This window comes from Trichechus manatus, unplaced genomic scaffold, assembly GCF_000243295.1.
Source record: "Trichechus manatus latirostris isolate Lorelei unplaced genomic scaffold, TriManLat1.0 scaffold00236, whole genome shotgun sequence".
Lineage (NCBI taxonomy): Eukaryota > Metazoa > Chordata > Mammalia > Sirenia > Trichechidae > Trichechus > Trichechus manatus.
This window is the reverse complement of record NW_004444172.1, coordinates 3109424-3126759: the sequence shown is the minus strand read 5'-3', so window position 1 is coordinate 3126759 and position 17336 is coordinate 3109424. Positions and strand designations below refer to the sequence as shown.

The 17336-nt window shown below is 41.4% G+C and overlaps 1 protein-coding gene across 1 annotated transcript; it reads right to left on the bottom strand.

Moving 5' to 3' along the window:
- Window positions 1–347: 347 nt before the first annotated feature.
- Window positions 348–1403, bottom strand: LOC101343221 (olfactory receptor 9I1-like). Its single transcript, XM_004389256.2, has one exon. The coding sequence runs from the start codon at window positions 1401–1403 to the stop codon at window positions 462–464; it is 942 nt and encodes a 313-aa protein (XP_004389313.1). The 3' UTR covers window positions 348–461.
- Between the last annotated feature and the right edge of the window lie 15933 nt (window positions 1404–17336).

Here is a 17336-nt window from a genome sequence, read left to right as displayed (position 1 = left end):
GATTTTCACCCCACTACCCACAACCAAATAATGTGACTGCCCTTACTATACAAACAACGAGCTTTTTTTTGTAATCACTCTAGGTACAAAAACGAGCTTAGCAGAAAAAAATTCAATTAGCTGAGAAAACACTCAACAATACCCAGGACAGGTAGGAAAAAAATAAATAATCTTACATTTTATAGCATGTTATTATTTACAAAGTCCTTTGATAGTCCATCTCTCTTGATTCTGTCTTCAATCATAGCAAGGCAGAAATTTTTACTGATAAGAAAAATGAGCCAGAGCATTTCTGGCTCAAGATCACAGAGCTAATAAACAGAATACTAGGACCCAAATCTACATATTTTCTACTTCTGTATGCCTTTTGTAACTGTGAGATCTGGTTCATGTGTTAAGGAGATGAGCCAAAATCACAGAGGATGATTTGCAGGAACTTCTGAATTGATGGAACTCGGGTCTTATTCTACTTGGGAAACCTTCATCCTGTTGAGAGCTTTGTTCAGAGCCTCCTTCACTTCCTTGTTTCTGAGGCTGTAGACTATTGGGTTCAGCATGGGGATAACCACAGTGTAAAATACGGAAATGATCCTGTCCTTCCAGAGGGATTTGCCCATGTTACTTTTCAGGTAAATGAATATGAGAGTCCCAAAGAAAAGAGCCACTGCAGTCATATGAGAAGCACAGGTGGAGAAGGTCTTGGCTTTGCCACCTGCTGTACAAATCCTCATAATAGCCCTAATGATGAACAGGTAGGAGATGAGAATCACTGAAATGCTGATTGTGATGACCAAAAAAGCTAAGAGGTATATCACTAGCTCCAGTGGCTTGGTCTCACCACAGGTAAGCTTCAGCAGGGGTGGCAGGTCACAAAAGAAGAAGTCTATGTTATTGGACTTACAGAAGGATAAGGAGAAAGTACACCCAGTGCGGACTACAGAATTGACCATTGCACCAGCGTATGCCGTAGCCACCAGCCCCAGGCAGGTCTGTGGTGTCATGGCAGTGGCGTAGAGGAGAGGGTTACACACAGCCACATAGCGGTCATAGGCCATCACAGCCAAAAGGAAACATTCAGTGCTAGCATAAAGTGTGAAAAAGAAGAACTGGGTGGCACAGCGCTCATAGGTCATGACTGTCTTATCAGTCCCTAAGGTTTCAAGCAACTGAGGGATAATTACAGAGGAATAGCAAATGTCCAAGAAAGAAAGGTGGCTGAGGAAGAAGTACATGGGAGTCTGGAGGTGAGGGTCACTATGAATCAGAAGGATCATGACCAGATTGCCCCCCATGGTGAGGAGGTAAAGAATCAGAAACACAAAGAAGAGGCCCATCTGCAGCTCTGCCGGAAGCTGGAATCCCATTAGAACAAATTCCGTCACCACAGTGCCATTCTCTGCCATTAAGCCAAGGTTACCTGCTGAAATTAAAAAAAAAAAAAAAGTCTCATTGATGGTAAATTAAGATGAACATGGCTTCATTTGATCATTGCTCAGTGTACTGGGTTGAACACTGTACCTCAAAATTTCAGGTCCACCCAAATCTCAGAATGTGACTTTATTTGGAAATAGGGTCTTTGCAGATGTAATTAGTTAAAATTATGTCATACTGGATTTTAAGGTGGGCCCTAAATCCAGTGTCCTTATAAGAGGAGACACAAAGATACTCAGGGAGAATGCCATGTGAAGTCAGAGGCAAAGATTAGAGCGATATGTCTACAAGCTAAGGAATGCCGAGGACTGCCGGCAATCACCAAAATCTAGGAAGAGGTAAGGAGAAGATTTTCTCTCAGAGTCTCCAAAAGGAATCAACCATGCGAACACCTTGATTCCAGACTTCTAGCCACCAGAACGCTAAGAGAATATATTCCTGTTGTTTAAAGATATTTGTGGTATTTGTTAAAGCAGCTCTAGGAAACCAATACATTCAGTAATGATAATAATCTTTTATATTTGTATAACACTTTAAAATTTTTGATCCTTCAGAAATCCTTGAAAGCACATATTGTTAATCGCATTTTCAAGATAAGAGTATAAGCATCAAAGAGGTGAAGTCACTAGTTCAAAATTTTGTAATCAGTAAAGAATCACTTATGGTGTTGGCGAAGAATACTGAATATATACCATGGGCTGCCAGAAGAACATACAAGTATGTCTTGGAAGAAGTACAGCCAGAATGCTCATTAGAAACAAGGATGGCAAGACTTTGTCTCACATACTTTGGACGTGTTATCAGGAGAGACCAGTCCCTAGAAGACATTATGCTTGGTAGAGTAGAGGGTCAGCGAAAAAGAGGAAGACGCTTAACAAGATGGACTGACACAGTGGCTGCAACAATGGACTCAAACATAGCAATGATAGGGATGGCACAGGACCAGGCAGGGTTTCATTCTATTGTACATAGGGTCACTATGATTCAGAATTGACTCAACAACACCTAACAAACAACAACAACAAAGAGACAAAGTCAGGGCCAGAACCCAGTTCCCTACACACATCCAAACTTCTGACAAGTCCAAAATTGGAGACCTGTCATCAGCCCCACTGTAGAACCAGAAATCACTACTTTGTGGAGAAATCCTATTGGTATAGTGTTAAGGACATTGGCTTTGAAATCAGAACTTGGTTCAAATCCCATAAGACCTTGGGGAAGTTGATTAACCTTTCTTTACCTCAGCCTCATTTTTGGTTAAATGGGGATTATAATGCCAACACTGCAATATCATTGTGAAGGACATAACTTACATAACGTGCCTGACTCATATACTTGGAATTATTTTTTCTAAATTCTTGGGAACTGTGAAAAATAAGCTCCTAGGTTTGTGTACATTCTGGAATCTTCTCATCTCTAAGACCATAACCCCTTGGAGTCCCAAAATCAACTGTGTCTTTCTTTGAGGTTGTTTTTGATGTGTATATGAGCACAATAGAAATGGGGTGCAACAACTGGACTAAACCAAAGCTAAGAAGTTTCCTGAATACAATCAAACACTTTGAGGGACAGAGTAGCAGGGGTAGGGGTCTGGGAACCATGCTTTCAGGGGACATCTAGGTCAATTGGCATAACAAAGCTTATTAAGAAAATGTTCTCCATCCTACTTCCGTGAGTGGCGTCTGGTGTCTTAAAAGCTTGCGAGCGGCCATCTAAGATGCATCAATTGGTGCCAACCACCGGGAGTAAAGGAGAATGAAGAACACTGAAGACACAAGGAAAGTATTAGCCCAAAAGACAGAAAGGGCCACATAAACCAGAGACTTCATCAGCCTGAGACCAGAAGAACTAGACGGTCCCCGGCTACCACCAATGACCGCCCTGACAGGGAACAGAACAGAGAGTCCCAGATGGAGCAGGAGAAAGGTGGGTGCAGAACTCAAATTCTAGTAAGAAGACCAGACTTAAGGGTCTGACTGAGACTGGAGGAATGCTGGAAAGCATGGCCTCTGTATTCTCTATCAGCCCAGAACTAAAACAATTTCTGAGGCCAACTCCTCAGACAGGAATTGGACTGGACTGTGAGACATAAAGTGATAATCATGAGGAGTGTGCCTCTTAGCTCAAGTAGATACAAGAGACTAAACGGGCAGCTTCTGTCCGGAGGTGAGATGGGAAGGCAGACAAGGTTAGGAGCTGGTTGAATGGACATGGGGAATCAGGGGTGGAAAAGAGGAGTGTGCTGTCACAGTATGTGGAGAGCAATTAGAGTCACATAAATGTATATAAATTTTTGTATGGGAGACTAACTTGAAATGTAAACTTCATTTAAACTACAACAATAAAAAATTAAAATAAAAATTAAAAAAAAAGAAATGGGTACAAGACAGTGAGCCCTGAGGAGCAAGACCTGTTAAGACCTCTACAACCTGTTGCCTGCCAAGTCATTTCTTCCTCTCTGTTCCTGACAAGCAGTGTGCCCTGGTTTCCAAGTTCTCCTCTTATTCCAAAAGACCTGTCCCATTTTTTAAATGCCAAATCATTATCAATCAGTGAGATGCATGAATCAAGCCACTCCGGAATTAGCCTGCAAAGCTCATTAAGGGACAAAGCCATCACAGTGAGTTTAGAATTCTAATACAGATGGGGTTCTTGCCAGGTATTTGGACAATCTTGTCTCTGTGCCTTTGGATGCTGATAATTTGGAATCATGGAAAGACTGAATGTGAATTTCAAGGGTGATTCTTCTTGTCCTTCTTTCATCCTTGAAACAAAAACTGAATTTGAAAAAGATCTCATAGAATTTCAGATAAATAAAAAAATGGAATCGTGATCAATGTTTGGCAAAAACTGATGCATTGAAAAAATAAATGTCAGCATCTGGTGCTTTTTCCCCAATTGAATTCCTAATAATGTAAATATTTATGGCTTTTTCCTACACTTAAGGCCAAATCTTCTCCTAAAAAATGACTTGCTGTGTTCTAAGAGGACGTCATACTGTCTTAGTTCTCTAGTGCTGCTCTAACAGAAATACCACTAGTGGGTAGCTTTACCAAACACAAATTTGTTCTCTCACAGTTTAGGAAGACTACAAGTACGAATTCAGGGCACCAGCTCTAGGGGAAGCTTTCTTTCTCTGTAGGCTCTGGGGAAGGTCCTTTTCTCTTCAGCTTCTGTTCCTTGGCTCCTTGATCTTCATGTGGCATGGCATCTACCTTCTCCCGTCTCTGCTCCCTCACTTCGTTGCTTCATTTGCTCCTTTCTATCTCAAAAAAGATTGACTCAAAACACACCCTACACTAATACTTTTTCATTAACATAACAAAGAAAACTCATCCCAAATAGGATTATAACCACTGGTATAGGAGTTAGGATTTAAAATACATATTTGGGGCTGGGGGGACACAATTCAGTCCATAACACATACAAATCATCCTGACTGAGGAAAAATAAATGAGGCTATATTTATTTGTTTAGTCAATAAGAATCGACTGAGAACGGACGATGTGCCAGGCACTGTACTGGTTGCTTGGAAGTAAAACAGACAAAGATCCCTGCCCTCATGGAGCTGTCATTATAACAGAGTGCCAGGCATATACAATATATGTTCAAATTAAAAAAACTTAATGAAGTACATTTTCTATATGATAGACAGTAATAAGGCCTGTGAAAAAAACACAGCAGGGTATGGGGACTAATATCAACCCCATGTGTTACAGAGCAGGACTGTGTTCTGTAGGGTTTTCTTAGCTGTAATCTTTATGGAAGCAGATCACCAGGCCTTTCTTCCTCAGTGCTGCTGGGTGGGTTCAAACCACCAACCTTTGGGTTAGTAGTCAAGCACTAACTGTTCACACCATCCAGGGACCTATTAAATAGAACTGTCAAGGCTCGTTGAAAAGGTGACGTTTTATCAGAGATGCTGAGAATCAGATAATTATTCACAGTTATTTTGCACACATCATTTATTCAATAGAAAACAAACAATAGAAAATAAAGACATAAATCATCAGCAATAGACCACTCCACCATATATTACAAAATACACAAGATTCTTCATGACCTTGTAGGCTACTTTCATGGAAACCTTGTTCAGAAGTGTGGACTTTCTAATACAGAAAGAAATCCCTGAGATGCTAGAGGTTCAATGATCACCCTAATATCGCCCAGTATAAAGGTAAGGCTGGAATACCAGCAATCGAGCATGGTGGCTAAGAAAATGGGCCCTTTGTTTATAAAATATAGTATTTTCCTACTTGAGTCATAAATATCTACAAGGTAAAGTTTTCTATTGCATTGACCAGCTTCTGAATTGCCTAGCAGCCTGTATATATATGTATTTTTTAAAGGCAATCATCTTCACATTTTAATACTATTGCTAATCCTCTCAGTTAACATATTGTTCAGTACTATGTAAAATTATGGAAATCATTTTTAAATTTTAATTTCAAGAGGAATAAGAAATAAATCTCCATACTACAAAAAAACAGCTATAGCTATATCTGTGGGTTACCTATCTCATTATATCAAAATTATCTATTATCTTTCAACTGCTGAATCTCTGAATAAAATTTATTCCTTAAAAAAAAAATAAAATGGGCCCTGAAGACAGGCAGAGTTCGTTCCAAACTCAGGCTCAGTCATTTCTATTTGTGTGACATTGAGCTCTACTTGACCTCTAGAGTCTCAGTTTTGACATCTATGCAATGTTGTTGTTGTTGTTAGGTGCTGTCAGGTCAGTTCCGACTCATAACGACCCTATGCATCACAGAACGAAACACTGCTCAGTCCTGCGCCATGCTCACAATCGTTGTTATGGATGAGCCCAGTATTGCAGCCACTGTGCCAATCCATCTCGTTGAGGGTCTTCCTTTTTTTCACTGACCCTCTAATTTACCAAGCATGATGTCCTTCTCCAGGGACTGATCCCTTCTGACAACATGTCCAAAGTATGTGAGACGAAGTCTCGACATCCTTGCTTCTAAGGAGCGTTCTGGTTGTACTTCTTCCAAGACAGATTTGTTTGTTCTTTTAGTAGTCCATAGTATATTCAATATTCTTCACCAACACCACAATTCAAAGGTGTCGATTCTTCTTCAGTCTTCCTTATTCATCGTCCAGCTTTCGCACGCATATGATGTAATTGAAAATACCATGGCTTGGGTCAGGCCCACCTTACTCTTCAAGGTGATATCTTTGCTTTTTAACACTTTAAAGAGGTCTTTTGCAGCAGTTTTGCCCAATGCAATACGTCTTTTGATTTCTTGACTGCTGTTTCCATGGGTGTTGATTGTGGATCCAGGGAAAATGAAATCCTTGACAACGTCAATCTTTTCTCCGTTTATCATGATGTTGCTTACTGGTCCAGCTGTGAGGACTTTTGTTTTCTTTATGTTAAGGGGTAATCCGTACTGAAAGTCGTGGTCTTTGATCTTCATCACTAAGTGCTTCAAGTCCTCTTCACTTTCAGCAAGCAAGGTTGTGTCATCTGCATAATGCAGGTTGTTAATGAGTCTTCCTCCAATCCTGATGCCCTGTTCTTCTTCATATAGTCCAGCTTCTCAGATTATTTGCTCAGCATACAGCTTGAATAGGTATGGTGAAAGGATACAACCCTGATGAACACATTTCCTGACTTTAAACCACACTGTATCCCTTGTTCTGTCTGAACAACTGCCTCTTGATCTATGTACAAGTTCCTCATGAGTACAATTAAGTGTTCTGAAATTCCCATTCTTCATAATGCTATCCATAATTTGTTATGATCCACACAGTCGAATGCCTTTGCATAGTCAATAAAACACAGGCAAACATCTTTCTGGTATTCTCTGCTCTCAGCCAGGATCCATCGACATCAGCAATGATATCCCTGGTTCCACATCCTCTTCTGAATTCAGCCTGAATTTCTGGCATTTCCTTGTCAACACACTGCTGCAGCCACTTTTGAATGATCTTCAGCAAAATTTTACTTGCGTGTGATATTAATCATATTGTTCGATAATTTCCACATTCAGTTGGATCACCTCTCTTGGGAATAGGCATAAATATGGATCTCTTCCAGTCGGTCGGCCAGTTAGCTGTCTTCCAAATTTCTTGGCATAGACGAGTAAGCACTTACAGCACAGCATCCATTTGTTTAAACATCTCAACTGGTATTCCATCAATTCCTGGATCCTTGTTTTTCACTAGTGCATTCAGTGCAGCTTGGACTTCTTCCTTCAGTACCATCAGTTCCTGATGATATGCTACGTCTTGAAATGGTTGAACATTGACTGATTCTTTTTGGTATAATGACTCTGTGTATTCGTTCCATCTTCTTTTGATGCTTGCTGCTTCTTTTAATATTTTTCCCATAGAATCCTTCACTATTGCAACTCGAGGCTTGAATTTTTAGTTCAGTTCTTTCATCTTGAGAAATGCCGAACGTGTTCTTCCCTTTTGGTTTTCTATCTCCAGGTCTTTGCACATGTCATTATAATATTTTACTTTGTCTTCTTGAGTCACCTTTTGAAGTCTTCTGTTCAGTTTTTCTTCATCATTTCTTCCTTTTGCTTTAGCTACTTCATGTTAAAGAGCAAGTTTCAGTCTCTTCTGACCTTCATTTTAGTCTTTTCTTTCTTTCCTGTCTTTTTAATGACCTCTTGTTTTCATCATGAATGATGTCCTTGATGTCATTTCACAACTCATCTGGTCTTTGGTCATTAGTGTAGACTCACGAAGTTAGTAGAAGTAGAATGTGAGGTCCTTCTTCCTCATCTTAGTTTGGAAGTTCAGCTGAAACCTGTCCACCATGGATGACCCTGCTGGGATCTGAATACCGCTGTCATAGCTTCCAGCATCATAGCAACATGCAAGCCTCCGCAGTACAACAAACTGACAGACGCATGGGGGATCTATGCAATAAGAGTAAAAATACTGACTCCATTGCTATATTGCGAGAAACAAAAGAGAGAATTCATGGAAGCGCTAGCACTGTGCCTAGTACACAGTAAATACTCAAGGCATGTAATGGTTACTAAAATGATTTTTCAACCACTAAATTTTTATGCCACTCAGAAATGTAACTTATGTCCATTTTATTACTGAGTAAAATGAGGCTCAAAGTGATTAAACCACTTTCCCAAGATCACACAGTTAATAAATGGCACCAGGACTTCTGATTCCAAATTCATTGTGCTTTCCACTAACCTAGCCCATGGTCCATTTTTTGGCTCAGGAGGTGGGACCATGTAGCCCAACTTAATGCTGCCCCAGCTGCAGAGGCACAAGCCAGGAGACCCCCTTCATTACACCACTCCCCTGAGAGCCATTTCAAGGTCTTCTGTGGGCAAAGAGGAGAAGCTATTTTCCTTTGGGGAGGAGGGGCAAAGTGGAGGTCAGTGCAGTTAATCTTGATGAGCCAGGGAAAGTCTACAGTGAGAAAGCTGGAAACCACATCTAGAGGCCTGAATTAAAAAGTCCAGGGCTGCTACTAACGTACTGTGTAAACATAAGCAAGTCTCTTCCTGTCTCTGGGTGTAACCTCAGATGAGAAGGCTGCAGGAAAGAACCACAAATATTGGAATCCCTGGGTGATGCAAACAGTTAACACACTCAGCTGCTAACCGAAAGGTTAGAGGTTCAAGCCCACCCAGAGGCAACTCAGAAGAAGGTCTGGCAAACTACTTCCAAAAAATTAGCCATTGAATACACTAAGGAGCACAGTTCTCTTCTGACACTCACGGGGCCACCTTGAGTTGGAATCAACTAGATGGCAACTCGTGGAGGTGGAATGTATACTGAGAGCATGTATTCATACTGACATTAAGAGAGCAACCACTATGTGCGGAATACTGTTCTAGGTGTTTTACGTAACCTCCCTCATTTACTTCTCAATACAGCCCAACACAGGACATACTGTTAACTACCCTGTATATAGACTGGGAAACAGAGGTTTACAGAGAAACAACTTGTCTTAGATTTCTGGGATTTGTCCACATGCTCCCAGCTGCTATCCCATTGCTCATGAGTTTGGTAATATATAGCACGCACCTTCAGTGGGATGGATTGACACAGTGGCTACAACAATAGGCTCAAGCATAGCAAACATTGTGAGGATGGTGCAGGACTGGGCGGTGTTTCTTTCTGTCATACATAGGGTCACTATGAGTCAGAACTGACTCGACCATATCTAACAACAACAACATAACAAGCACATTTTTTATTCCCAGGAATTTTCCAGATGCTTTATATGCATTACCCTCTTATACCTGGATAAAAAGGAGAGCAACAGAAGTTAAACAAAGATCTTAGCAAACGACCCCAATTCTGACTTGTAAACAATACACATGTTCTCCTTTTTGTAGTGACACCATTGTTCTTCATGTCCTGTCTGCAGGGAGGAGGGTACAAGAGATGCCCGGGGCTACCATCAGAACCAAAGTCTGATGAGGAGCCTGCACCCACCAAGGAACTTCTTGCACAGGTTTAAGTTGCAAGGCAAGAGTCATGCAAACCAGCCTTGCTTCTGGCTCCTCATTACCATCTGACTAACCGGTACTTGCCCTTTGCCCAAATTTCATTCCTCATTGTTAATTTATTTTATCTTGCTGTATGTTATGCATTTTTATAAACCACTTTAAATCTCTTTTGGAAAGAAGTATTGATGAATAAATACAAAATAAAATCGCCGGAGCCAGGATAATCAGAATCATCAGCCCTATCAGCATCTAGACCAATAAAGTGCCACTGGAGGACTTTGCCAAATGGGTTTTGGAAAGACAGTACTCTAATAGTGGTTCATCCCAAATCAGGCCAATCTATGGATAATGAAGAAAGACAGATGCGTAGAGCAGAAAATGGAAACGTTTAGGGAGGTCTCCAGGTCTGTTTTACTTTGGCCAGCTCATGGAATCATCATAAATCAAAATCCCAAGGGAGTGACCTGGGCCGCCATATTAAGACAATGAGCATCATATGGGGGAAGGGAATCTCCTGACTCATAGCACACTTTAATGTGATTTTTCCAAGCATCAAATACGTCCATTTTGCAATGGGAAGAAGGAAAACCAAGGTTGCCCAATGACTGCTAACCTTCAGAGAGGCTGGAAAGTTTGGTTGTCTTTCCAAGAACAGTTCCACCTTGCCTTGTGATGCATTGTCTAAATTCCTAAACGGTTGCCCAAAATGATTTATAATTCGAGATAGAAGAGCCAATCAATTTCCTAGTGGTTAAGATTAGGGAAAACAAACAGCCCCACAAAATATCCAGGCAGACAGAAGAACCAGGGAGCAGTGAAGACTTGGGGGAAATTATGTAGTCCCATGCAATTTAGATCAACTAAATTGCTACTGGAGCATCAGTTTCCTGTTTTTGAAGCCCACAAAATAGTTGAAACTGCTGCCTTTTAAGAACGTACAGGAAGAAAATGCATTCTTAATGCTATCATGAACCCAACGTGCTGCACGGTATCGAGCAACGTCAGCATCTAACATTCTCAGCGATGTGTTGTCTGATTGTTGATCAGGCACAGAAATATTTTACTTCCAGACAGGCCTCCCCAGTGGACCTTTGTAATGTTAGGTTATCTTTCCCCCACGTTAGTCATTGTCTGCTCAAGGACTACAGGCTCATTTTTATATCAGCCAATGATAAACATACCTAGAATATGTAATCCTCACACATTCCAAAACTAAAGGAAGAAGACCTCAAGATTTTCTATTCTTTGAGAGTATTAATGTTCCCCAAGACCTCTACTAAGCCTCAGAAAACTAACTAGGATTAAAGGAGAGAGAAAGCCCAGCAGGGTTCAATGTTTTCTAAGCTCCACTTGTTACTTCAAGCAGAGAAAGCACTGGTCTAGGAGCCAAGAGGCCACTATGGATCAAAGTAGAAAATGTATGGGAAGACGTTTCTAAAAGTAAAGAGTCTGAACTTGGAAGGGATTGTTGTTGTAACTATAAGTGCCCAGAGACCAGCTTTATAATAGTACATACTGCAGAAAATATATAGCCATGGATCAGAAGAAGTATTATGTAGCTCAGCAAAACTAATCCACTTGGATGCTCCAAGTCAGTTTTAATGTTATTAAAAAAGAACAGTGAGGTATAAAGTTTGTGTGATGTGCCCATAGCCATGTCACCAGTGTTCTTGGCTAGAAGTATTCAACAAAGATTTATAAAGAATCTGCCTATTTACTGTGTGCCAAGCAGTATGCTGGACACTGCATATACAGTGGTGAAGACGTAGAACTAAATAGATGTAAACAGTGATTCTCTTCATTGCTACTATAATCACACTGGAATCATCTGCTTATACTGATTTGAGGAGGAAAAGGAAATACAGGAATGATGTATAAGATGTTTTGGCTACCACTTAAAGCATCAGGGTAGACTCTCTCTTTCCCTCAGAAATTTGTTTGGAAAAAACTTTAGCTGGTTATTTTATATATGAGTTGATTTAGAACTCACAAGGACATAAGAAAATATGCTCTTGCCAAACTCCTCGAAAATAGCAGAAAGGCAGAACCAGCATGGTGTAAAGAACTACAAGGCTTTGAATTTCTATCAAAGTGGGATCAAATCCCATCCAGTCACTTATATTCTCTGGGCTTCCGTTTTCCCATCTATGAAGTGGGCATAATACTACCTAACTCACAAGAGTATTGTGAGGATGAAATGCGATGACATACATGTGTGTTTATAAAGAGTGGTTCTGGTGCATACAATGGAAAGTGCAAATTTCCCCATTCCAAAAGTTACAAATTCATAACCTCTCACTTTAGGATCTTTTACACCATTGTCTCATTTGATCCACACACAACTCATTTTCAGGTAAGGAAAGTGGAACTAAGAGAGGTCAACTGACTTGTCCAAGGGTCACATAGCTAGGAAGAGAAGTACCCAAAATTAGAACACAGAACCATTTGCACCAAACCACTCAACCCCTCGTTATGGTAGCTGTATTCACATAGATGCCCTGTGTAAAGATGAGAGGTGAGGAAGAGGAAAAACAAAAAAGACTAAAAAGTTTAATTCTTGAGGTTCTTCCTCACTTTGTGATTTTACAGTAAACTTCTAGAGTGACATATAAAGGCTGTCCAAAGGCTGTAACTCAAATGTCTTACACTTCCCCTTCACCAATGTCTGCTCACTCTGACCCATCTGCTCCACAAAGTGAGTGTGTAGTAGAATCTTGGAACATAGGCATCTCTAAAGACGATGGTTCCACTGTCTTGCCTCAGGCACATGAAGTGGCACTACCCCCATCTCACAGACAAAGTGAAAATCCAGCAATGTGGAGTGTCTTGCCCAGATTCAGACAGCCAGTGGAAAAGGTAAGGGATGACTAGAGCCCAGGTCTCCTGCAGTCTAACAAGACATTTTTTTCTATCACCTGGGCTGCTCCTCCTTTTGGAATGTTATCACAGCTTTTCTGATGTCCACACCTCTCTGCTTCTCAGAGTGTTGAGAATGATGAACTGGCCTTCTTTAAAGGGGAATTGTGAGGGGAGAAAGAGTTGTGGTGATGGAGATACCTAGGCATAGCCTTACAAGACATGAACACAAGCTTCAGGCTCTTTAGCTCTGCCTGGGGCTCTTTTATCCCCTAATCTTTAAGTCATCAGCCAGCTGACCAGTACCTCAAGGAGACTTCAGTATTTTATGCCTTAAGGGTGGCTCAACCAAGCACCCACAGAGAGTAGCATCATAAACTCTGAGCTGCAGGGACTTAGATTTACCTCCCACCCACAGCATAAGTCATCTCTACAGCACCACTGACAGTGATCTTTGACTTGGCAGTGACCCTATCTGATCAATCTCATTTATGGGGCCTGAACAATTCTAGTGACGGGGGAATTATTCTCCCACGACGAAGCTCATTCTGTTTTGGAGCCTACCTATAGCTTTCAGCTTTCTCTATAAGGGCAGTGCCATCACACTGAATCACTGCAAATACCTCCCAGAGTTTTACAAGTTACCTAGAGATCCAGCAAGAGTTGCTGCTTGTTCTATCTTCTCAATTTCCATTTAAATAGCCTCCCTACTTTTCTACATGCCATCACCTACCTGGAGTCCCTGAGTGGTGCAAACGGTTAAGCACTCCACTACTAGCTGAAAGGTTGGTGGGTCAATCCCAACCAAAGGCACCTCAGAAGACAGGCCTGGTAATCTGCTTCACAAAGGTCACTGCCTTGAAAACCCTATGGAGCAGTTCTGTTCTGCACACATGGAATCACCATGAGTCGGAATGGCCTCAATGGCAACTAACAACAACAAGCATTATCGACCTTGTCTCTTCTGATTGTGAGCAATCACCTGAAGAGGTATGACAGGAATTATCTGACCCATTTTATAGGTGAGAAAATTGAGACCCAAAGATGTTAAGTGACTTGCATCACTGCAAGATGGGAGTGAGCCTACTAACTCTATGCACATTGTACTCCCTAGCATACCACCCTTGGCTTTGACCCTACTCTCTAAAGCAACAACAAGATAAGCCCATTTTAGATAAGAAACCAAGGCTCCGGTTATCAAATACTTTTCCAATCTGGACCATGGTTCATTTTTCTCTGCTCAACTATGGCCACACTTACTTTTGGTAGGACCAAGAGGTCCCTCTCCCTAGTCCAGAAGGCTGGGCAAAGTGCAGGTAGAACGTGGTATCTAAGTGGGGCTTTTGGGGTCCAGAGGGATAGACATCTTCAGCACCTGGAGTTTGCGAGACCCAGAATCCACAGGAGCACCAATTAATAGGCTCCTGGATCTCTTCCCTATCCTGGGTTGGATCCTCTGCTCCAGGAAGGCAATTAGAAGACTGGGGCCGGGGAATTTGGCAATGCTAGAGGTTCTCTAATCAGGCCCTGAGCTTCTAATTAGGCTTCTCTGCTTCCCATAGGACAGAAACCTTCAGAAAAGCGCCCTTGTAAGTTTGGCTTCCTCAATTCCTCCGCACTCATTCTTTGTCCTGTCTGGCTACCCTGTCATAATTCAACATATTCTTGGGGTTGGGAGATACCTCTGGATTCTGATCTCTTAGCAGTTGTCATTAACCCAAGGTGACCCTATCTAACCAATTTCATTGGTCACAAGTGAATGGGGCACAAGTGAAATAAATGAATATGTGAAATCCCAGAAGCCTATGTATTTATTTACCCAACTAATATTTAATCTGCTATATATATAGTACTTAGAGCAGGGCCTGGCACATATGAAACACATACTAGCTTTATCTATGTTTAACCCACTGACTCCTGACAGCAATTCTGTGAGGTAGGGACTATTATTATTCTGTTCTACCAGTGAGGAAACTGAGACTCAGAGAGGTGAAATAACCACCCACAGGCACACAGATAGTAAGAGGAAAAGCTGAGATTGGAAGGGGGGTGGGGTGGCTCCAGACACTTAACCATTATACTTAACGTCACTTGTTGTTAGGTGCCATCGAGTCAGTTCTGACTCATAGTGACCCTATGTACAACAGAACGAAACACTGCCCGGTCCTATGCCATCCTCACAATCATTATTATGCTTGAGCCCATTGTTGCAGCCATTGCAACAATCCATCTCGTTGAGGGGCTTCCTCTTTTTCACTGACCCTCTACTTTACCAATCATGATGTCCTTCTCCAGGGACTGTTCCCTCCTGATATCATGCCCAAAGTATGTGAGATCTAGTCTCGCCATCATTAGTTCTAAGGAGCATTCTGGTTGTACTTCTTCCAAGACAGATTTGTTCGTTCTTTTGGCAGTGCATGGTATATTCAATATTCTTCGCCAGCACCACAATTCACTTAGCTGATTACAAATATGAGTTTTTAGGATAGAAATTTGGAGTCAAAAAGTATTTTTAAAAAAAAAATGTAAATCATGATAATCACACCACCCAAATAAGCACTGTTAACTGTTGGAGGGGAAGGTACTAGAACATGGTTATTTAGCCATAAGCTTTGGTAGTATACTTCTGGGGTTCAAATCCCACCTCAGCCTTGTGAATTTAAGTAGGTATGTCACTTCTCGGCCTACCTCCTGGAGTGGCCATGAAGATTAAATGATTCATATAAAATACTCAGAATGGGGGCTGATACTCTTAATATCATTCTAGAACTTTTTCTATAGATGTTTACAAAAATTTTTAAAACATTGTGATCTCAGTTTATATACTATTTTTATACTGTTCCAATGGAATGAGTTAATAAAAAAAATTAACTAGGAGATAAAATTATTCAAGTGGGAGGGACCTGTACTCCACCGTAATACCCTAGAAAGTAGCGAGACCACTCTTTGGGCTACACATGAATGTTAGAGCCACCAGATACCATACTCCAAAAGTCTACGGGACCACAGGGAAACACAAAACTAACTCTCACACTTGCCACACAGCTGGTGAAACTGCTCTGTCCTGATGGACCACAATTTCTTGCACAATCTCAAGAGTAGTCATGGTAGCCTGAAGGCAAGAGACTCATCCCTAGATTTTCCAGATTATGGAAATCCTCAAAAGTCTTGGGTAGAGGAGAGAAACCCCTCATGTGAGTCAATTTAGATAAAATTTAATATTCTTCTAATCTTTACAGTCACCTCCCCTCTGTCAGTTTGTCATACTGTGGTGGTTTGCATGTTGCTATGATGCTGAAAGGTATGCCACCAGTATTTCAAATACCAGCAAGGTCACCCACGGTGGACAAGTTTCAGCAGAGCTTCCAGACTAAGACAGATGAGGAAGAGAGGCCTGGTGATTTACTTCCAAAAATTAGCCAATGAAAACCTTATGGATCACAACAAAACATTGTCCAACTTGCTTACTTTGGACATGTCATCAGGAGGAGTCAATAGCTGGAGGAGGATATCATGCTTGGTGAAGCAGAGGGACAGCAAGGATAAGGGAGACTCCTGGTAAGATGGATTGGCACAATAGCTGCAATAATAGACTCGAACAGGCTGGTGATCATGAAGATGACGCAGGACCAGTTTCGTTCCATTGTGCATAAGAGTGCCATGAGTCAGAGTCAATGGCAGCTATCTATCTAATCTTGACAGATGGTGAATTGAAAAATGTTTATTTAATTTAGAAAACTTACTAAATAAAGATATGTGGTATTTCTCATCCTCACATATGATGAAGAAAATTAATATCCCAAACATCACTTTCCCACTTAACATTGTATCCCAAGCATTTTCCACCCTGGTGGTCATATCAGGTCACATTTGCATTAATCACCACCGCCCCGCCATCTAAACATGTCCAAGAACCACTGCCCATCCATAGAGATGCCCTTTGAGCTACCATATCCCAGGTGGTGAGTCATCATTTTACACTCCCTCCTAGCCATGCTTTATAGTAAATGAGACAGCTCTACAGTAAATATGTTTCCACCCCAAAGTGTTAAACTTTCAACTCAATCCCACTTTTCCCTATCATCCACCAATGGGGCTGGTTGGAGCTCTGTTATAGTATCAACTATGTTGCTGCCTCTGACACACACTCACCACCTAGGACAAAGCTTCATTCTTTTATAATTGTTCTGCATAGGCTCACTCCCCATACAGGCCATCAGAGGATACTTTATGTCCTTAACCTCTGTGGAGGTATAAGTTTGAACTCTTTATCTCAGGTAAGATTCCCTCAGCTTCCTGTGTCGATCAGTGGCCCTTCACAACTCCACACATGCAGTGTCCAAGAACTAAATGCAAATGTATGTGTTGGGAGATGACTGAAGCATTTGAACCCAAGATTCCTGACATCCAAAAATATCCTTTATTGTCAGCTGCCGTGAGTCAGTTCCGCCTCACAGAGACTCCATGTACCACAGAACGAAACACAGCCCGGTCCTGCACCATCCTCACAATTGTTGTTATGCTTGAGCCATTGTTGCAGCCACTGTGTCAATCCATCTAGTTGAGGGTCTTCCTCTTTTTTGCTGACCC